The sequence below is a fragment of the Saimiri boliviensis genome, chromosome 6 (assembly GCF_048565385.1).
Source record: "Saimiri boliviensis isolate mSaiBol1 chromosome 6, mSaiBol1.pri, whole genome shotgun sequence".
NCBI lineage: Eukaryota > Metazoa > Chordata > Mammalia > Primates > Cebidae > Saimiri > Saimiri boliviensis.
The window spans coordinates 53,672,664-53,694,529 of record NC_133454.1 but is presented as its reverse complement, the minus strand read 5'-3'; the positions used below and the strand labels follow the sequence as shown (position 1 = coordinate 53,694,529).

At 53.6% G+C, this 21,866-nt stretch overlaps 1 protein-coding gene across 1 annotated transcript; it reads left to right on the top strand.

Moving 5' to 3' along the window:
* Window positions 1-1,940: 1,940 nt before the first annotated feature.
* SCN4B (sodium voltage-gated channel beta subunit 4) lies at window positions 1,941-21,293 on the top strand. The gene is made up of 5 exons (XM_003923643.4): window positions 1,941-2,325; window positions 10,246-10,418; window positions 11,416-11,644; window positions 14,072-14,201; window positions 18,226-21,293. Exons 1-5 carry the CDS (start codon window positions 2,184-2,186, stop codon window positions 18,317-18,319), a joined length of 768 nt encoding a protein of 255 aa, XP_003923692.1. The 5' UTR covers window positions 1,941-2,183; the 3' UTR covers window positions 18,320-21,293.
* Window positions 21,294-21,866: the final 573 nt, after the last annotated feature.

Genomic DNA, 21,866 nt, shown 5'->3' with positions numbered 1-21,866 from the left:
GATTATGGGCGTGAGCCACCACGCCCAGCCATCTCATTTCTTCCTTACAGCTAGGTCCACTTCTGATGTTGCAAGGCCTGGAACAAGGGTACAAATGGAAATTATACATGTGTCTAAATATTAATCAGGATTAACAAAGTGTTAAGATTGATGTTTTATCCTCTGCCTTTGATTTTCCTTCATGATCACCTGGAAAACCATGTCCAAAATGGAATTTTCAGGCCATTCCCTGGTACCCGATCTTCTCCGGTCCTGTAGTGAGAGGGGCTCCTGTGCATGCCTGGGGTGTAGGTCAAGTTCCATCCATTTCCCATCACCTGCAAACAGCTGTCCCTTGCCTACTTCGCTAGCCCTTGAGTGTATACCTGGTATGGTCAGCTCTTGAAAGGACAGACCTGGGGAATAGGGGTATTCCAGAGTTTCTGACACTGGGAGTACAGTCTCACAGGGGAGGAGGTGCATGCCCCCACCTGCCCTGCCCCCTTGGTCCCATGGACTCATTCTCCAGTGAGGAGGGGCATGGCCAGAGGAAGGCCAGCATGAGGGCCTTTGAAATCAGGAGTCCAGGGCTGAGGCTCCTGTTGCCCAGGTCTAAGGGCAGCATTGCTCTTAATAAGCCTAAGAGGCAGATAACATCATTACATTCACGATGTTATAGATGAGGAGCAGAGGCTCCCCAGAAGATTGTGCAACTTACTCAAAGCCATACAGTCATAAATAGTGGAGCTGCCAGAGCCTCTGTGCCACTATTGGGAAGGCAGCGATCCTCTGTCCCGAAAAAGCAAACAGACATTCGGCATTTTGCCTGCAACCTCAGGGGGTCCCTGATCACTCCGAAGTCCACCCAGAGACCCCCGGTTAAGAAGGTGGTGCACTGGTGTGCCTGCTGCAGAAGCCAGACCATGACGTGGGAGCGGGCTTCCCAGTTCCCACCAGTCCTAGACAGCAAAGAGGGCCTGTGGTGCAGGGAGGGTCCTGGATGGTTGGAAAGTCGCTGAGGCGGAGATCGACTCATTTACAGAACCTCCACCCCAAGTAGCACCGTTTAAGTGAAACTCTTTCACTTGGAACTGTCTGGGAAGTCTTCCTCTTTCACAGCCTCACCTCAGCCCTGGTTGCCACCCTGGACTCCCTCCTCCATCCCTACCCCAAAAGAGAGGCCGAGGGAGTCTGCGGTTCCAAAGAAAACGGGAGAGTTGGAGGAGGGCGAAAAGGCAGAGTCTGAGGGGGGTGGCCTATCTGGGAAAAATGAGAAGCAGGGGTGCAGCAGGAGGGTGAAATGGGTCTCAGGCCACAGACCAGGCGCGGACTGTCATGCTTCCTAACCTGGAGCATGGCGATTTCCAAGGGGTCCATACAGAAATGTGAGGCGGGATGGCGTGAGGGGCGGGGAGGAAAAGCCGGGCAGTTTGCAATTGGAAAGCTGTGTCCCCGGCTTCCTAAAACAACCGCGGGAGTTGCTGAGCCGCGGGGCCGAAGGTGGCGGGCGCCGGTCCCGAGTCTGCACGCGCGCCAAGTCGCACGGCCACCAAGGAGGCGCAGGCTGCAGTGGGCAAGCCCGCACACGCCCACCCGTTGCGGCAGTGTCTGTTGCGGACGTTCGAGCGGTCCCTTGGCGGTCCAGGGAGAGGGAGCCGCTAACCTTCCCGTGTTCCCCAGAAGCAGAGCAAAACAGCCTTCCAACAACCGAACAGCTCCACCTCTGCTCCCCCCAGAACTGTGCTCCTAATTGGCAGCTCAGCTCAAGGGATGATGCGGGCTGCTGCGGGCCGGCCCTGCAGTGCCAGCCGCAGCAGCCCAGCCCCACTGGAGAGGGAGTTGGGGTCACGGCCTGGTCTGGGGGCTCCGGGACCTTGAGGCTGGGAGCCCGGGGCAGGGTGCGCGGCGGGCGGGGGCTCCCTGGGCTCGGCGGCGGCCACCGCCCCTTCTGCGGCTGGAGCACTTCCAGAGAAGAGGCGCAGCCTTGCTCGCCGCTGCGCTCGCTCAGTTTTCCTCCCGCTGCTGCTCCGGCTCCTCCTCCTCCTCCCCTCCCGCCGCCGCTCCTGCAGCCGGCTTCCAGCGGCGGGCGAGCGCGCCTCCCCCCCCCCCCCCGTTCCCTCCCTCCCCCTCCTCTCGCTCTCTGCCCGCTAACTTTCCCGAGCCCCGACCTGCGGCGCAGAGCTCCGGAGCAGCTTCGTGGCCGAATGCCGACCTCGGGCGGAGAGCGCGGTTGTGCCCTGTGTTCCATCCCCGCGCCCCTGGCGCGCTCCGGAGAGAACAGGACTATGCCCGGGGCTGGGGACCGAGGCAAAGCCCCGGCGAGATGGCTGGGCACTGGGCTTTTGGGTAAGGCAGCCCCAGCTTGGTCTTTTCTCTTGCCTCCTCCCACCCCCAAAGAAGGGGACACTCGAGAAGGGAGATGACTTGGATAGGGTGGGCTTTGGAGTGCGGCACGGAATGAGGACGGTGGCCGCAGGCTTCCCGCTGGACGCTGGTTCAGAGGCTGTGCTCCCTGGGGACCCTGCGCGTCCCCCTCTACCTCATCAGCCCGCCAGTCTCCGGATTAGTTTTTTGCTGTATCTGGAGCCTTCAGCTCCAGGTTTTTGGGGCTGGATCTTGGGGCTGCAGCGCGGGTCTCCCGAGTTCAGAGGTTCGGGATGCTGGAGGAGGGGGTCGGTGTCTTGGGTGCAGGAGATGCCAGGTGGGTTGCACGTGTGACTATTGGGATGGTGGTTTCCCTCCCTGCCCAGAGCCGTTCGCTTGTTTCCCAGGCACCAAGCAGGCACCAATGGGGGGTGGGGGAGTCCCCTTCTTCCTGGGTCATTTTCCTGCTTTGCCCCTCTGCCCTCTACCTCCTTCAGAGCCCTCTGACTTCTCTGTAGTGGCACTTGAAAGCTGAAAGGGGTTGGAGGGGCTTGTGGGATCATTCAAGGCCCTTTAGGAAGGGCCTTGTTTCTCTTCCTGCAAAGAAATTCCATAGGGAAGACCCGTTTGACCTGCTCCTGGCTCTTCATTTTTGGAGTGAATATGGAGACAGAGGACACGGAGGGAGAAGCATTATTCATATCTTTAATATGCACATAAGAGTTTTGAGTGTCAAACTCCAAGAGATAGGGAATATTTATTAGTCCAGACTGTAATCTCCTGATAAATCATAGCCAGACTTTAATGTAAGCTGACTCCAGCTCTGGCAACAGCATCTCTTCCTGTTTGTATTGGTCAGATTTGGCTTTTGGCAGCTCCCTGCATTGGGTAAGACACGCGGTGTAGGTATTTGTGCTGAAAACAGGGAGACAGAAGCTTATACAGGAAGTGGCTAGTGTTTCTGCGAATGTAAACTGTGTGCAGACCTAGCAGGTTGGTGCCTGGTGGTGAAGAGGGGAGACAGTATTTCTTGTACTTGGGATGTTTATTTACATCTGTACCGCTAGATGGAAGACACCGGTATTTTTTCCTGTACCTTTGGCACAGATGTCATGCTGGTTTCACAGTGACCTTAACCAAGTGGGCCTCAGTGGGGCCTGAGGCTCCTTTTCACCAGGTGGGCACAGCGCCATTCCATGCTACTTCCCTTCATCCCACCTCAGATCAGCCTAGGTCCCCACGCTGGCCATGGCAGGGGTAAGGGGTCACTGAGGCATTCAAACTCATACAGTCATTAAACTACCCCACCTCACACCTCTGGGTTATCTTCCTGGCTGGTGGGATGCCAGTCCTTGGTTTGTTCCAATACTCATAGAACCAGGCCTCCGTGGGCAACCAAGAGGGCCCTGAAAATGATTGTGTATGTGTGGCTGTGTGTGTGTGTGTGTGTGTGTGTGTGTGTGTGTGTATGTGTGTGTGTGTGTTTGAGAAAGAGAGAGAGAGAGAGAGAGAGAGAGAGAGCGAGCGTGAGTGCAGGAGTGGTGCAAGGGAGGGAGGGAGAGATGCAAAGAGGCAGAAGAATGGAGAACAGCAGAGAAAGAGGCCTGTCTGGGACAGTGGAGCCCCCAGCCAGGGGGTCGCCTTTGGTCCTAAACTTCTTAGGGCTGCGTTGGCACATGTCAATAGGATCCAGCAGTACGTAGATGGGACACGAGCCGCCTGAACCTTCCCACAGCCACCCTTCTCCATGAATTGCATGAGGGCAGACTCTGACCAGCTGGCATCCATTCTTCCTGAGTCCAGAGGAGGCAAAAGAGATATCTGTCTACTCCAACACTTTTGGGGAACAGAGCAGGAAGGATGGCCTGTCTGCCCATGCCCCACCTTCTCCAAGGACTGTTCAGCTGTATAGACCAGGTGGGGGCTAAGGCCTATTGATACGGGTTGGATGAATTTCTGAGCTAGCCTTTGGGAGAGAGCAAAGTGACTTGTAGGTGGGAGACCTGCAGGGCTGGCCCCATGTGCCCTGCCCCTGCCCCTGCCCCTGCCCCGCTGGTCTGCAGAGAGACTCCAGCCAAAGTCCCGTTGGCCCTTGACCAGGCAACGCTGACTGAGCCCTCACAGGGGCATCGGTCTGAGCTTAGGACATAGATGACATCCTTGCTCTCAGTCCAGTGGGGGAGACACAGAGACGAGCGGACAGCCAACTGGGGGTGTTCCCTGGGAGCATCAGAGCTGGCAGGGACTTGGGGGAACCAGAGCACAGAGCTCTCCTAAGGATGAGAAAGTCATGGTCCAGAGAGGGATGGTGACTTGTCTAGGGATGCATGGCCAACTGATGGCCAAGTGGGACAGAATCTGGGTTTCCTGGGCTCTGTCACACCACACTGCTTCCCAGTCAACCCAAGTCTGGTGAGGGGGAAGGTCAATAGGGGTTGTGCTCAGGGCTGAAGAATAATTGAGGCTCTGGGGCATGAGTGTGGAAGGATAGAGGCTTGAGGGGCCTAGAGCTGCTGTTTTCACAGCTTTGGAGACTGAATGCAGAGCAGCGGACTCCCAGGAATCCTATTCCTGTCTCCCCATATCAAACACAATCCCACAGACTGAGACCAAAGTGATTTTTGATAACCTAACAAAATGCCCTTTTCTTAAACTGAAAAGCAGTTTCCAAGGCTGTCTCGTTGCCACTGAGGTTCATGCGGGTTCCAGTCTCTTCCTAAGCATGTAACTGGTAATATCTCTGTCCTGCCCACTCTTTCCTTGTTCCCCCATTTACTTAATTGCTGTGATCTGTGTTTAATTATCACTTGTGAGGGTGCTATGTTGCACAACCCTATTTCCCCTGGTGTGTATTTATTAAGGGCTTGTTTAAAGAGAATGCAAGTAAGGAGAGGGTGCTCAGTCCCACTCAGAGGAAGAAGGAAAGACTGTGGGGAAGAAGAGAGGAAAGGGGAGAAGTGGAGGGAGTTGGAATCTGGAAAACACGCTTAGTTCTCCTGAACCTGCTAGAGGTGCAAGCCTGTGGGGGTACCCGAGAGAAGGCTGGGGTCCCAAAGCTCTTATGACTGCCTGGCTTCTGGTGGGATCAGCATGAGAGGGAGACTGGGCACAGTGGACCACCTTGCCCTGCTGCCGGTCCTCAGGAAGGTGTAGGGATCTCTGCATAAACCAGGGGGGGGTCATGCCAACCCAAGCTGCTCTGTGGCCTGTAAGAGGAGGGACAGGCATGCTGCTGGGACTTGTTTGCAAAGCTGGTTTCATTGAACGTCCCATGCTGTCTCAGGGGCATGCTTCCATCCCAGCAAAGCTCCCGGGGATACGAAGGAAGCAGGCAGGTTGCCTAGGGAGAGGGACCTGAAATCTTTCCTTTGTTTCTGGGCCCAGGGGCCTTGCCTGGCCCAGTCCTGCCTCCCAAAGCCCCCAGGGCCTCCACCCCAGCAGGGTCCGGTCCTGCCAGCCTCTGCTCACTTTGTGCCTCCCGGCTCTAACTTTGAGCCCCTCTACCTCCCTGGGCCGGAGTGTATCAGCCTCCCTATTAGTCAGTCGTCTGTCCCCTTGCCATGCCAGCAAGCCCTCAGAGCTACACTTAGAGTGGGTACCGGCCTGACTCTCTTTCCTCCCACCACCCTGGTGTGGCTGTGACTGATCCCTGGATGTGGGAAACCGTGGGGGAAGGTTTCTTGCCTCCACATTTGCCTTGGGATAAATGGTAGCTGCCATAAGATTCCTGCTGGTGTGAATATTTAACAATATGATTTGCATGTGCCCATTCTTTTCCACTTTAACAAAAGTTATCCTGAGTCAATCTTCAGAGAAAACCTCAGAGGAGGATGGCAGGGGGCCGAGGACTTCGGAGAAGGCAAAGAAAATGGCCATTCTGAGAGTGGCTAAGTGGATGTAGGGCCTTTTAGTGAGGAAAAGCAAGGTTTTCGGGTTGAGGATTGAATGCCACGGGATCATGACTGGGAAGACTTGTTCAACAATTCCACAATGCCGGAAGGAGGTCCCCCACTCTCACACACATGTCCACTTTAACATTCTAGAATTAAGTTTAGAAAAGAGCGAAGCAAGGCTTTCTTGACTTCAGGGACACGGCCACATGGAAACAAGCCAAGATGTGGCACAGGGTGAACGTGGGAATGACCGAGAGACATTCTTGGCTGACACTGGTTATTAAGGGCAGCTGGGGGTGCCCTGGTTACCTGTGATAAGGGACACCCGTGTCCCCTGATCCCCTTTCAAACACCACCCTCCTCTACCCGCAGGGTGCCCACTCACGGGAGCCCTTCTTGTGTTTTATGATCTCCTGTTTTGGCTTCACACCAAGCTCAAGAAGTAGGAAGGACAGGCATCCCTGCCCTGGTGTGGGGATCGGTTCACTGGATGTGGCACCTCTGACTTTCTCAAGGTCAGCTAGCAGAGTGGGGCCTGCTTGCGTGTGCTCACCAGTCCTCTCTGGGCTTGGTCATCCTGAAGCCTCCCTCCGGGGCCTTTGTGGACGAACACCTGCCTCTGGCTGCCCCCTTTCCCCCAGAGCAGCCTCACAGGAGACACGGGGTATGGAAGGCGGGCCCCTCGGCTTTCTTGTGCAGGATCCTCCGAAACGTAACTGTCAGGACTGCATGACACCCGGCCGGGAGGGCTGTGCACTGAAGAAGCCAGGCCTACCCACCCTCTCTGGTGCTTTCACTCGGGCAGGGCTCTGGACTCTGCAAAGCCATTTCTGCCGATTTTCATTTTCCCCTCGTAGCTACTGAGGAAAGGGCAATGCTTCACTCGCAGAGTCCTGAGTGTATTCGAGTTAAGTCATCCATATAGGCGCACACAAACCAGGCAGAAATGTGTACTGTGTCACAAGCCAGACCTTAAAGAAATAGTGTTCTCCTCTCTTCTGGACCCGTCTTTTGCTCTTTTTGTTTGTTTGTTTGTTCGTTTCTATTTAAAGCAACCAACAAGATTTCCCTTTTGACATGTATCTTTTGTGCTCTTGAACCCCTCTTTCTGGCTGAGGTTGAGGTGGTGAGATTTGGGCACTGATTTGAGTTCCCCCATCTCCTCCAGGATGCTGACTCCTGGACTGGTATGCTGATGAGCATTGGGGTAGGAGCTGCCACACTCCTTGCGCCTGGAGGGAGGCCATTAGCTATCAGGAAGCTGCCTTGTCCGAGAGCTTTGCTGTCCACTGTTCTGCATTCAGTTCCTGTTTGTGGAGACTATGGAGGGTGGGAAGCAGAGTTTGTGTCTCCCATCAGAAGGTTCTAGTGCTGGCCGCAGCCTGGAGAGTGGGCTCTTGTGTCTGGCTTCAGTCCCTAGACCTCGGGGAGATGGGGCAGAGAGCAGAGGTAAACAGAAAGGCAGGAGTTCTATGGAGCGCTATGCCTGGACAGCACGTGGCAGAGTGGTGGAAGGGGGGCTAATGTCTGAATGCTGCTTATGCCACTCACTGGGTGGCTGGCCATGAGCAAGGTAATCTCTTTAGGCTTGTTTCCTCAGTTGTTTATTGAGAATAAAAATAGTAACTTACAGGATGATTATGAGGGTTGAGACAGTGTATATAAAATCTCTCTTCTATCCTATAGTAAGTGCTCAGTTTCAAATTCACCATTTACTATGTGGCCCTGGGAAAATCGATTTAACTTGTCTGAGCCTCAATTTCATCATATATAAAATGGGAACATTATACCTGCCTTTGGGCATTCTAATAAAAGTTGGAGTTAGGGAGGAGCGAGATGGCTCCTGCCTGTAATCCCAGCACTTTGGGAGCCTGAGGCAGGTGGATCACGAGGTCAGGCATTCAAGAGCAGCCTGGCCAACATAGTGAAACTCTATCTTCACTAAAAATACAAAAAATTAGCCGAATGTGGTGGCAGGCACCTGTGGTCTCAGCTACCCAGGAAGCTGAGGCAGGAGAATCGTTTGAACCTGGGAGGCAGAGGTTGCAGTGAGCCAAATTATGCCACTGCACTCCAGCTCAGGCGACAGTGAGAGACTCTGTGTCAAAAAAAAAAAAAATTTTTTTTTTTTGAGTTAGTATGCATAAATCCTGTCGCACAGTGATTCTCAAAGTGTGGTCCCTGCACACAGCATTCCCTGGGAACTTTTTAGAAATGTAAAGGCTCAGGCTCCACTCCAGACCGACTGAAGCGGAACTCCAGGGGCTGGGCAGAGCTAGCTGTAACTGTTCTCCAGGGGATTCTGATGCTCTCTTAAGTTTGAAAACCATGGCTCTAGAACAAATCCTGGCTGGTTGCAAATCCTAGGAGCTGACCAAAAATAAGGACTAACTGAAATAACTTCCCAGCACTAATTGGAGCTCTGGTGGGCAAATCCGGGTCTCTTAGGCAAGTTGCCAACCTCTAGGCTCAGTTGTCTCATAAGGCGGAGCTGTAACAGGCGTGAGGTTAAAATGTGCCTGGCACATAGTAGATGCTCAGTTAATATCAGCTGTTGCTATTGTTATTGACAGTGGCAGGATCGCGTTGGGATTACTGGACCACGGGGTGTGATTTTGGGGCTGAGGGCTTCGAGCATTCCACTTTGTCCTCAGAAGCTAAGGGCTAAGGGCACAGGAAGAAGCTGAGCGAGCAGGGCTGCCTGCTCTCCTTGGAGCTCCTTTTCTGTCATTTGACAAGCATTACTCAGACGCATTATCATTGGGTGGGGGCAAAACAAGAGGTTTATGATGCAGAACAGGGAATTAAGTTAGACAACAGAGGGCCTTCCTGAGAGTGGGGGTTCCTCTAGGGACGAGGTGAGGCAGGCATCCACTTCCGGACACCCTACCTGCCTCCACCGACCATAAGGCGAGTGGGATTCCCTTGAGGCATCTGCAGGACGCAGAGGGGGTGGGGGGTGGGGTGGGGGGAACCAGGCAAGCCCCGTTACAAGGACTCGGGAGCGGGAGTTTGGAGACCTCGTCCCAGCCGAGGGGGCCGCGTTGGAGTGCTGGGGAGGAGGTTCGAAGCGTGGGAAAGAAGCCTGGGGGCGCTCTGGGGACGCGCCGGGACGAGGGGTCGGAGTGTGGCAGGGCGGCCTGGCTGCTGGGCTCAGGAGGGGACCGCGGGTCCAGCGCCCTTCCCGTCCCGCCCCCGCGCTTGTGTACTCGGGCTGGCCCAGAATCCCTCCCCAGGGTATCTTCTGCCTCCGATTTTCCCATCCTGGCTGCACCCGCGCTCCCCCGCGGCTGTCCAGCTCCAAGCCCCGCGCCGGGCAGTCTTCCTGCGGTTCCCAGAGTCCCGTTTGGCGGCCGGAGGGCGTCGGACTCGTCTGGCCCAGCGAGGTTCGGACTGAAACAGTCCTTCTGCCTCTCTGCCCCAGGGGCCCGGGGAGGAGCCTCCAGGGCCCGGGGACAAGAGGCTGCTGGACTGCGGCCCGGGACTGCGGCGGCGGCGTTTCTCTTCTTCACCTTACGGTACCCGGCTCTTCCCCGGCCCCGACCACCCCGCCTTCCAGTTCCTAAAACCTGGCGAGAGGCGCGCACTGTCCTGGGGGAATTCCCCTGCAAACAGAAGGGAGCCCGCCCCGCCAGTCCCGGGGTGCGTGCGGCGGGAGCGCCTCCAGGCACGGCGTCCCCAGGTGACTGGCAGAGCCGGGCGCGGCTCGCGGGAGTGGCCAGGCCTTCGTTTCCTTGGGTTGGAGTGACCCCTGGTGGTCATTCCGAACGCCACAAGGGCTACTACCTGGTGCAGAATTCAGTCCTGTCCCGGGGAGAAATGGAGAATGATGGAGGGTGGCCCAGGCGGTGTTGATTGGAGTAGAGAGTCATCCTCCCGAAGCTGGCACTGAGGGTGATAGAGACCTCCCTGACTGGCCAAGCCACCCCGCCCTGCCCGAGCATCCCCTTCCAGAGCTCCAGCCAGAGGTTTTGGTGGGGTTTTATTAAGGGAGTTGCTCCTTACACAGGTCTCTTCCTGCTCCCCGTAACCCTGTCGCTGGAAGTGTCTGTGGGAAAGGCCACCGACATCTACGCCGTCAACGGCACGGAGATCCTGCTGCCCTGCACCTTCTCCAGCTGCTTTGGCTTTGAGGACCTCCACTTCCGGTGGACCTACAACAGCAGTGACGCGTTCAGGGTTGTAAGTATTTGGGGGAAAGACAAGACCGCCCAGCCTCCCTCACCCGTGCCTCCCCTCCCAGGCTCTGGTCCCTTCTGGACTGAGACCCAGTGCGATGGTCCCCAGAACCCACCTTTTGCCACCCTTTCTCCCAGTGTTCTTTTCAGAGCCTGCCGGGAAGGATGTAACTGGGAGAGATGCTTAGATCGTGTTGCCAGAATTTGGGGACTGCTGGAATTCTTGGCTAGAGTCTTCTGTCTGGTTTTAAGAAACACCTAGAACTCGAATTGCTTAGAAATCAATAGTTTAACAAACAGGAGAGAGAAAGGCCTTTGGAAAGCTTGGAGAGAAGGAATGAGAAGAATCTAAATGAGGGAAGGGCTGAGAAACAGGACTGGCAGGGAAAGGAGAGAGGAAGAGAGGAAGCGCTTCGGGAGCATTGGCGGGCTGTGGTGGGGGTGGGAGTGAACCGATCAACAGGTATTTATTGAGTACTCACTCTGCAATCTAGTGGGGGATCCAACCTGAGACTGTCACAGGGAAGCCACAAGAGACCAACTCTGGTTATAATTAAATGCTGACCTCAGAGGATGCTGATGGGCAGAGTTGTGGGATTGATCCAGGTCTTGATAGAGGGCCAGAATTCAGATGGGCAGGGGACATGGTGTCAGCAAAGGCTGGGTGGGAGGTGACAGAGGGAAATGAGTGTGGTGCTTGCCGGAGTCATTATGTAAAAGGCTTTTATGAAGAGAGTGGTAAGAGCTGTGCTGCATTCCAGGGAGACCTTAATAAAAGAAAATGGATTTAGACTGAAATAAGCGAAATTCAGGTTAGACAGGCAGCGCTATTGATGCTGGAAGAGGAAGCCTCCGGGGGAAGGAGCAGGCTGTGACTGCAGGCTCTTCCTGGTCCTGGACAGGGGAGGCACCCAAGGAGTGGGCTGGTGGGATGTCATGACCCTTGAGGACCCTGATTCTTTCTTGGCCACCTTCTCTCCCCAATCCCCTTCCTCCACCAGCTTATAGAGGGGACTGTGAAGAATGAGAAATCTGACCCCAAGGTGACATTGAAAGATGATGACCGCATCACTCTGGTAGGCTCTACTAAGGAGAAAATGAACAACATTTCCATTGTGCTGAGGGACCTGGAGTTCAGCGACACGGGCAAATACACCTGCCATGTGAAGAACCCCAAGGAGAATAATCTCCAGCACCACGCCACCATCTTCCTCCAAGTCGTTGATAGACGTATGCAGTAGGGGCTGGCCCAGGGCGGTGGATTGGGAAGGGATTTGGGGGGGGCACTCAAGTCAGCCTTACAGCGAAATGGCAGAATAGACCGTGTTGGTGTTTTCTTTCGCTTTAGCCTTTCCAGAGTTCCTGGAGTTACATCTAAAAGCTAGGAGAACTCATGAAATATGCTTAGCCTCTCTAAGCCTCGTTTTCCTCATCTGTAAAATGGGAATATGGCTGCATTTTCCTAGGGTTGTATTGAGGGTTAGAGATGCTACCTGGAAGTGTTTTGTGGCTAGTAAGGTTTTCTCCACCAATGCTGATTATTAATACCATTGGGTATTCCATTAGCAAAAATTGAATGTCAGGCGTTGGACTCAGAAGTGCTATGAGTGATACATTACATTCTTCCTTGAGGAATTCACAATACCAGGTAGGACAGAAGATAAATAAATAACTGGAATGGGCAGAGCATGAGAGATACATGATACATACAGTGGAGGTGAAAACAACAGAGATGGAGTAAGACATGGCCCTTGTCCTCCGTGGGCTTACATCCTACCTGGGATTCCTGTCTGACACAGGAGGACCAATCATACAAGGAAGGGACATATGACAAGGAGCCAGGTGGTCCCTGAGCAGACCTGGTGTGGTTAGAGAAGGAGGACAGGTTAACCAGGTCTGGAGAATGAGGCGTGGTCCCACGGAGGGGAGGGCCTGGAAGACTAGGGAAGTGAAGCAGAGAAAAAAAGGGAGGGGGCTTGCTCAGGAACCCTGGCTCTGATGTGTTTCGTGTGCACCGGGGATTTGCTGCTCCCCTGAATGACACCGTGTCCCTGGAGAGGGAGACACTCGTGAGTTCAATCTTGAGTGTGCCAGGGCAGAGCCAGAGGCCGTCCAATCTGCTTTTCTGAGCCTGCCTATGGTGTCATCTCTCCCGTCACCCCACTTGTGCTCAGCCTTTTCAGAGGGAAGAGAACCGGCATTGATGGAGCATTCCTGGGTGCCAGGTCCCGAGTTAGGTGCTCTGACTGACTTTAGTTCCTTTGCTCCTCACCAACTCCCCTCGAGGTGGATCGTCTCTCCATCTTTACAGATTCACTCATCCATCTGTTCAACACATATTTATGGAGCACCTTGTGTGGGACAGACATTCGAGGTTCGGAGGGCGCGATGTGACCAAGATAGACAAATTCCTGCCTTTGCGGAGATTACCTTCCTCCCCTTCTGTGTATGGAGACACACAATAGAAAATAAAGAAGAAAATGATATTGTAAAAGAGAACATAGCCAGTGTTAAGAACAAATTAAGCAGGGAAGGAAGATGGGGTGCCAGCAGGGTGATTAGGGAAGGGCTCTCTGGAAAAGGCGAGAGAGTGGAGATACTTAAAGGAGGTGAGAGAGAACCTTTGAGAGTGTCTTTGGGAAGACAGGGAGGGAAAGGCGAGTGCAAAGGCCCTGAGGCAGATGCATGAAGAATCACAGGAGTGATAGAGGAGTCAGGTCAAGCCAGATTGTGTAACCACCCTGCTGGAAGGATGAGTGAAGCGGGAGCCACTGGGAGCAGAGGAGTTAAGGCCTGAGCAGGCTCACTTAGGCCCCTATGCCAAGAATAGATGATGGAGGGAGGAGATCAGTTAGGAAGCTACTGAGACATCCATGCAAGAGGTAGCTTGGGGCCAGGGCCCAGGGAGGTTGCGAGCGGTCGGGTTCTGGAATTTTTAAAAGTTACAGCCGTCAGGATTCTCAGGTAGGCCCGATAAAGGGTTTGATTAAAAGGCATCAAAGAACACTCCAAGGATTGTGGTTGGAGGGATTGGGAGGATGAAGTTGTTGTTGGTGGAGAGGAGGAAGACTGTGGGAGGAGCAGGGTCAGGAAGGAGTCAGGAGTTGAGTTTTCGGATGAAGAAACCGAGGCTAGAAGGGTTCAAAGGGCTGCCCGACATCACCCGCTAGTTAGTGATGGTTAAATCCTGTTCTTAAAATCCAGACTCTCTGACTTCACAGTCTTCTCACCGTCTAAGACGTATCATAGAGAGATTCTTAATTTTTTTTCTGTGTGAGCAAAGGAGGTCTAGAAAGAGGCGATGACATTTTTGCAAGGCAATCTGAGAATGAAATCATGACTCAAACTTGAGTGTTATGGGCTCCAACTCTGATTTGTTCCAGAACTTGTGTGAGCGCATCTGTGGGAGGACATATGTGGGGCGGGGGAGAGGGAAAGACGCCCCTCGTGTGTGCCCTAGCCTGATGGATGCCATGTTCTGCCTCTCCAGCTTCCTGCTGCAGGCCTGGGGAGGGCTGGGGGTCTGGGAGTGGATGCACGCCAGATGCCAGGGGGTAGGGTGGAGGCTACACAGCCCTTGCATTGCCACGGCGCTCGGCTCCAGGTGACTCCAGCTCCCTTTGTGCCTTCCCTTTCTTCCCTGCTCGGGCCACACAGTGGAAGAAGTGGACAACACAGTGACACTCATCATCCTGTCTGTCGTGGGCGGGGTCATCGGGCTCCTCATCCTCATCCTGCTGATCAAGAAACTCATCATCTTCATCCTGAAGAAGACTCGAGAGAAGAAGTGAGTTGACCTGGAGCACACTCCTGTCCTCCCACCAGCCCAACACCCTCTCGTCTACCCCCACCAGCTTTCAGCCTTCCGCCTGCCTCCTCATGCCCCTCTTCCTATTCCCACTGCTCTCTGTTCTATCCTTGCAACCTCCTCCCCGTCTCTCAGCCCCTTCTTCATCGATTTCCACTTCCCCATCCTCCCTATATATATTTGTTGAATATGTCCAATTCATTGAGTACACAAACACCAGCTGCTGGCTCTTTCTCGTCCCACTGCCTGCCTTCCCATCCCATTAGCCTCTCTTTCCATTTGTACCACCCAGCCCAGTGCTTTACCAAAGGTCTTAGGGAGCCTTTAAAAATCAGAGAAAATGTAAGAGTTCATGTACAGAGATTCTAAAATGGGAAGACGCTTCTAGGGAGATGGGAGCGAGATCCTTCTGTTAGGAAATTCTGAAAATTCAGATGAGGGTGATTTTTAAAAAGTTTGAAAAGGCAGATACAGCCTCCCAGGAAGCCCTGGGATAAGTTCAGGTATAAAAATAGACATCTATAAGGGGAAAGGGAGGGAAGATGGGGGAGGCATGGAGGGTGCAACCCTCAGGTCCAGAGTTTTTGGAGCAGTATCAGACAGGCTCCACAGCAGCATGTGGTGAACCTTGCAAAACTAGAGCAGGGAAAGGCATTTGAAAGTTGTGTTCTGAGCAAGACAGATGTGAGGAGATGGCTTTCCACTGGAACAGAGAGGGTGAAGGTAGTCACGAGAAGCAAAAAGGAGAGAGAACTGGCTCTACCCCATGTGCCGAAACACTCTGCTCTGCTGAGAAGAGGGAATTCTGCCGGAAAGGGCACAACTTACTCTGGAAAGAGGGGATGGATGTTAGAGGTAGGGTGGGGACATACAGGTAGCGGTGCTGGGGCTGGGGACAGGGAAGGACCCCGGAACTCGATTGTCAATGAAGAGCTCAAGGGTTGTCTGCCTGCCTTGTGGCCAGAGGCAGTGAGGGCTTTGGTGATCTTGAGAGACTAGAAGTGTGGAGCTTAACTAGGTTCTGTTTTAACAACCAGTCTTACCATCGATGGATGGAGAACACATTTGTCAATATATGGTTTAAAACCACTTAGAAAAGACAACGGTTCTTCAGAGCCACAGTGGGTTCATCAAAAACAAGACACGCCAAGCTGCATATGCGTGCCTGAAGTCCCAGCTACCTGGGGGGCTGAGGCAGGAGGATGCCTTGAGCTCAGGAGTATGAGTCCAGCCTGGGCAACTTAGCAAGACCTCATCTCTTAAAAAAAAAAAAAAAAAAAAAGGAATGCTAACTGTCTTCTTGATAGGGCACTGGCAGAACAGGAGATTTCTCTGGAAAATAACACTCCCTGTCATTCATCACATGCCTACCGTATGTTGGGAATCCCAGCAGACAATTTTATACACCACCCATAATTATTATATTACAAAGTGAGGCTCAGAGGAGTGAAGTGACTTTCCCAAGGCCACACAGCTGGCAAGGGATAGAGCTGGGATTTGAACTCTGAGTAATTAGGCTTCAAAGCTTAAACCATTGCCAGGATGTTCTGCTGACTCACTGGGCATATCTAGAGTTTATTCATTTATCTGTTCATTTCATGGCTATTTTTGAGACACTACACAGCGCTAGGTGCTGTAGGAAATTCTGGAAAGAATGAGATTCTGCCCTTAACTAAAGAAGACCAGATACAAATCAATGTGTATATAAATAAATGTAATATAAGGTAGAGGAGATCAGTGCCAGCTAAGAGGTTTGATAAAATGCTGCTGGACAGGGTGAAATTCTGGGGAAGGATTTCTGGCTGAATGGGTGTTTGCGGCAGGTCTTGCGAGATGAATATAACTTAAGCCCTGGGGAGAGTGAAGGGGAGTTTCTTCCAGACGGAGACACCACCAAGGCAAAAAGTCTGGGAAGTAGGATTGTGTCTGGAGAACAAGACTTTTGTTTGTTTAGAGAGCTGGGTATGGTGGGGTGGGCAGAGGAGAAAAAAAAAAGCCTGAAGAGGGGGTTGGGGACAGACACTTGGGGACTTGGGAGTCCTGGCTGCGATTGACTTCTGACTGCAGGGCCCTGGCATGGTCAGAGAGCCTCAGAAGAAAGGTTCTGGCTATGGTGGCCAGAGAAATTGGGTGGGAGAGCCTGGGGGCAGGGGACAGGCCATAGGGAAGCCTCAGGGGGTCCTTGGAGTAGCAGGGAAAAGCAGAGACAGGGGTTTCTCAAGAACAGGGAGGTACTGGACAGCGTCTCACCGTCCATTCTGGGCTTCTCTTTTGCATCGATTCTGAAATGTAGGTGTGGTTTCCTCTGCCTGGAATTTACTCCCTCGCTTTTCCTGCTCATCTTTTTGGTTTCAGCTTAAAGTACGCTTCCAAAAAGTCTTCCCTGACTCCTAGGAGGAGGCTTCCTAGGTTGGGTCCCTACTTCCTGCATCCCCCATCCCGTTATTTGCCACAGTGACACAATCACTTGTTTAATGTCACATCCGGTATGAGAGTGCACGTTTCCTGACACAGTGACTGGTACCCAGTAGGTTCTCAGTAGAGAATTATGGACTGCATGGAATACAGTTAGGTGGCTAGCAGTTGGCTTGGTGAACTATAGAGATAGATAGACGGATCCATCTGAGTAGAAGTCTTTAGTGTATTCCACAGGGCTCCGCCTGTTCGTTGTTATTATTAACATTTGAACTACACTAGTGATGTCATATTTATCAAACTTCCAGAAGCCTAGTGACTGTGTTGGAAAAAAATGGGATCTAGTAAGATGTTGGTAGGCTGGAGCTGGGAACTAAATGTGGCAAGATGAAATTAATGAGAACAAAATACTCAGTCCTTCCCAAAGGCCTCAAACTCAGCTGCCCAAGCCCAGGGTGAGGGTAGGATGTAGTTTAGCCATAGCAGCTGTGAAAGACATGGCCGTTTTCATGAGCAGAAAGCTCAGAGGGGGTGCAGGTGCTCCCTGGGGAGCTCTGTGTGCTCAGCCTGAACATTACTGCGGAGGGGGCACAAACTGAAGTCAGAGCATGTCCAGCTCAGGGCGGTCAGGGTGAAGTGGCTCCCGGGAGGTGTCTTCCCATCTGACGGTCTCTCTCCTTCCTGCTGCCTTCTGCTCCATCCCACCAAACTCTGCTCAGATCTGTCATCCTTGAGGACAAACCCCTGCCTGCTCTGCCCCTTCCACAGACTCTGTTCTATTAATACCTCTGGTCACAGAGAGCTCAGGGAGGAAGGTCTGGGGGGCCGTGGGGAGAGCGGCTCTGTGCCCTCTGCACACTCCTTGTTGGCCTGGATACCCCCCCGGCGTAGCACAGAACCTGGTGAGGGCAGAACTGGTGAGACCAGGGATGGCAGGGAAAAGTGACCCCTGGAACAGCACCTGGTCACCTGGTGCCCTTTGCTTTCTGCCAGGTTGAGACAACTAGGTGACAGCTAAGCTTTATTGAGAACTTTCTTTTCTTTTTGTTTTTTTCAGAGTCTCACTCTGTTGCCCAGGCTGGAGTGCAGTGGTATGATCTCGGCTCACTGCAATCTCCGCCTTCCAGGTTCAAGTGATTCCTCTGCCTCAGCCTTCCTACAGGCGTGTGCTACCATACCCGGCTAATTTTTATATTTTTAGTAGAGACAGGGTTTTGCCATGTTGGCCAGGCTGGTCTCAAACTCCTGACCTCAAGTGATCCGCCTGCCTTGGCCTCCTAAAGTGCTAGGATTACAGGCGAGAGCCACCTCGCCTGGCTAATTGAGAGCTTTCTACATGCCAGGCACGGTTCTACGTGCTCATTTCTCCTTCCAGCCACCCCATGCAGAAGGTGTCATCCCTTAAACTATTTCACAAATGAGGGAACTGAGGTGTGGAGAGGTTAGGTGACAGAGCCTTTGGCTGCCTTAGCTCTGTAGAAGGCCAGGGAGAGGCACAGGGCTGGGTGCAGGGCCCACGGCTCCCGCCACAATCCACCCCTATTCCTGTTCCTCTCCTCGCCATTGTCCCCTCTCTCTTCCTCTCCAGGAAGGAGTGTCTCGTGAGCTCCTCGGGGAATGACAATACGGAGAACGGCTTGCCTGGCTCCAAGGCAGAGGAGAAACCACCCTCAAAAGTGTGAGCCCTGCTTTCGGCTGGGCAGCTGCCGGGAACCCCCTTTCTGATGATGAAACTGATGCTTGAGTCCCGTCCGTAGAACCCACGTGCCTGAGACATCTGCTGCTTGGCTCAAACTGTAGTCTTTCCGGGCACAAGAAACCGGAGTCCTGCCCAGCCTGCCCATCCCCTTCCCAGTCAGGGCTCCCCAGGGACAAGGGATGGCCAGTGGAGGGGGTCTGTGGAAGATTCAAGAGCAAGAAAGGAGAGGCTAGGGTGGTGTGGAGGGGCTGGTCCCCTGACACCTGGGCAGATGGGGTCTCCTTCAGTCTCCCCACCCTGCACAAGCAGGGCCTTGGTTTTCCTCCAGACTCCTCTTCACAGGGGACTGGGAGGATCCGTGAGGGCTGTCCTAAGAGCTGGGCCCTGGAGATGGGGTGGAGGAAGAGGTGGCTTCCTCTGGAGGTGGGAGTGGGCTCAAGGACTCTGGAGAAGACCTGGGTGGGCCTGCTGGGGGCAGGCCCACAGTGAGAGCTGTCTTGGCTTCACAGGATGCCAGACTCCCCCCAGTCTCCCAAGTAGGGAACTTCCTTTCCCCTGCCCCAGGACCCTATCTGCCTATCCCCTCCCCTGCTCAGAGTTTTTCAGCCTTCCCAACCAGGGCTGGCTGCCTTGGTCTTGAGAGGTCCTGCCCACCTAGCCTGTTCCTCTGCTCTCCAGGTTACTGAGGGGCTCAGGAAGGGCCCCCTTGAGCCTTCCTGCAGCACCTGAGTGCTCCCTACGCCTTTCCTAGCGTTTCTACTTGGGGAATTGGACAGCAGAGGTAGCAAGCCAGTGTCCTGGGTCTCTGGGATGCCTGCCCCAGCCCTGCCAATGCTGGCAACCCCTCCCCTGGCATGGCAGGACCATGGTCACTCTGGGCATTCCTCTGCTCCTCCCCCTCCCACCTGAGAGGCTGCACCCTCCAACCTCCCATGGGCTCACTCCTCCCGCCCCCTCCACCACACCTCCGTCTTCCCTGCCCCCAGGGTTGTTCATTTCCCAGCCCTGGGTCAAGGCCTGCCTTCTCAGGGACTCTCTTCTTTTGGATGAGGGGGTCCTTGGGTTCCCAGCTGCTTCCTGCTCAGCTGGGCCACCCCCTCCCACCCTGGGGTTGGAGAGAAGCAGGGAGTGGGTGCCCACAGTTTTTCTTTGCTTCTCTCAGAGGTGGTTTGCACGCCCCTTGTGTGTGGGGCTAGATTGTGCCTTAGTCCTGAGTCTCATCCCTTACCCCCGTCCCTCTCCAGCGGTAAGTCCTGACATAACAGCAGAGCCCCGTGTGGCGCTGGTGAGGGTTCGCCAGCCCTCTCCTCCCCAGGGTCATAGAGGGGGTCGTGAGGCTGGAACTGGTCAGTGACTGAATCTTGGAGACATCAGCCAGGTGCTCCCACTGGGGGTCCTAGCCTGCCCTAGGGGGAAGTGGTGATGTTGGAGTGGGATCTCCTGATGGAGCCCATTGTGTGAGTACCTGTGGGGCAGACCTGGTGAGGCCAGGGATGGCAGGGAAAAGTGACAACAGGCTTCTCTGCCCATCTGCTTCCAATCCCTCTCTCCCTTACTGATTTTCTGATGCCCTGTCCTCTGGGCCCCTAGGAGGGATGAGAGAGGAGTAGCCCTCTTTTGCAGAGAGTTTGGGGTCTGCCTTAGCTCTCCCTATCAAAAAGCTGCTGCAAGCCTCCTGAGGGTGGAGGTGAGGGAGTCTGAGAAGCAGTAGCATCTGCGGGTGCCCGTGGCTGTGGCCAGTGTCCCTTAGCCAACCTGCTGAGCGCACCAGTCCCCCATCTGATCTGCCCGTGCTCCTCCCATTCTTCTCTACCCAGCAGCTATCATGGGCTGGGATTCAGATTTTCCTGGCTTTGGGAGCAGACAAACCAGAGCCACCAGCCATTCAGAAAACTTATAGCTGCCTTCATGCAAAACTGCTTTCTTCTTCCTTCTCAATGGCAACATTTGAAGAGGCAGAGCATCTTGGGGCTCCTCTCTCTGTCTTAAGAGGAATCCAAGGCCCGTAGAGTGGGGAGAGGAAGGGTGCCATTCTCTCTTTCCTCTCCTGGCTCTGCTGCTGACTTCTAGATGGGTCATGTAGATTCTCTGGGCTCAGCTTTTTCCATCTATCAAATGGGTGTAATAATACTTACCTACCTCACAGGACTGTTGTGAGGCTTGGCGAGTTTTTGTCTAAAAGCATCTTTTTGGCTTGGAAAGGGATCTGGGAAGCCAGGTATTAATTGGAGGGATAGTTCCAAGTCTGTCCTGTCTTCATCTCTGTGTCTCATCTCTACAACACACACACACACACACACACACACACACACACACACACACACACACACACGCACACACACCCAGTCTCTCTCTCTGCATGGGTGGGCTCTGCATGGAAGGGGTGATGCGTGATGGGAGAGACTCCGGACCTCTCAGGAGCCGTCTTTCTTCGTCCAAGCTGTGCCTGTTGAGGCATCTGGAGACTGAGAAAGAATCAAAGACGGAGAAGACCAGCCGTGCTTCTGTGTTCTGTCACTCCATGACTTCATCTCACTGTTACAGACAGCTGCCATCAGAGGGCTGGGGGGAGGGAGTTCTTGGAGGGGGGACTTCTGGGGAAAATCCTATAGCTTGCTTTACTTTACTTTGTCCCGGGTTGGAGTCCCTACCCTCCCACCTCCCACCTGGTATGCAGTGCTTTTGACTATCTTATGCATGGTTTATTCCTCTGGCTTGGATGACAATACCCATAGTCAGTTTTCCTATGTAACTATAGATCGAATGATGCAGCGATGGGCCTTGGGAGGCCTCAGGTGTGCAAGTGCCTCTGGGAGGCGCAGATGCACCCACCCGGCACTGACTTGTGTTCAAGCACAGGATGGATGCAATCAGACTGTCTGGTCTCTACAACAGGTTTTGCATTGTAGAATTGTATTTAGCTTTGCCTTGGATGAAATAAAAATTATGTTTAATAATTTGGGATTTGGGGGCTTCCATTTTTGACTAATTGGGGTTTGGGTTCTAGTCTTATTTCTTGCCCGCTGTGCTTAGGACATGTTTCTTTACCTTCTCTGAGCCTCAATCTGTTTGTGTCTCAAATGTCACCTGCCTAGGTGAAATGACGCATGCAAAATGCCTAAGAACGTGTGTCACATTCACAGGCGTTTGGATCGTTTTCCTTCCCATACGTTCTCTGGGGAAGCTGACAAGGTGGCCCTTTAATACTGGAATCATTGCCAGGGCCCTCTGGTATGGATGCCCTTGGTCATGACCCTGGCACCACAAATGCCACAACAGCTCCTCCCCCGGGTTCTCTCTCCTTCCTTCCTCCTGGTTAGTATTTGGGTCCGGGTAAAATCTGCTTCACATGAACACCTACCTTCCAAAGAGAGTTTCCGGGTGCTGAGCATAAGGCCAGGGGCTGGGAAGGAACTGGGAATATGTACCAATGTGTAGCTGTTTGCTTATATTCTTGGACTTTCTCATACCACAGTTTCTTACCAAACCATATTTCTCTATTCAATGGATTCACCTCAGACTCCATTTCA

Excerpts from the sequence above, each read along its gene's own strand:
- SCN4B (XM_003923643.4), top strand. The coding sequence starts at position 2,184 with ATGCCGACCTCGGGCGGAGAGCGCGGTTGTGCCCTGTGTTCCATCCCC. Across the intron at positions 2,326-10,245 it reads GCTGGGCACTGGGCTTTTGG|GTCTCTTCCTGCTCCCCGTA; the intron begins GTAAGGCAGCCC and ends CTCCTTACACAG. Across the intron at positions 11,645-14,071 it reads CCTCCAAGTCGTTGATAGAC|TGGAAGAAGTGGACAACACA; the intron begins GTATGCAGTAGG and ends CGGGCCACACAG.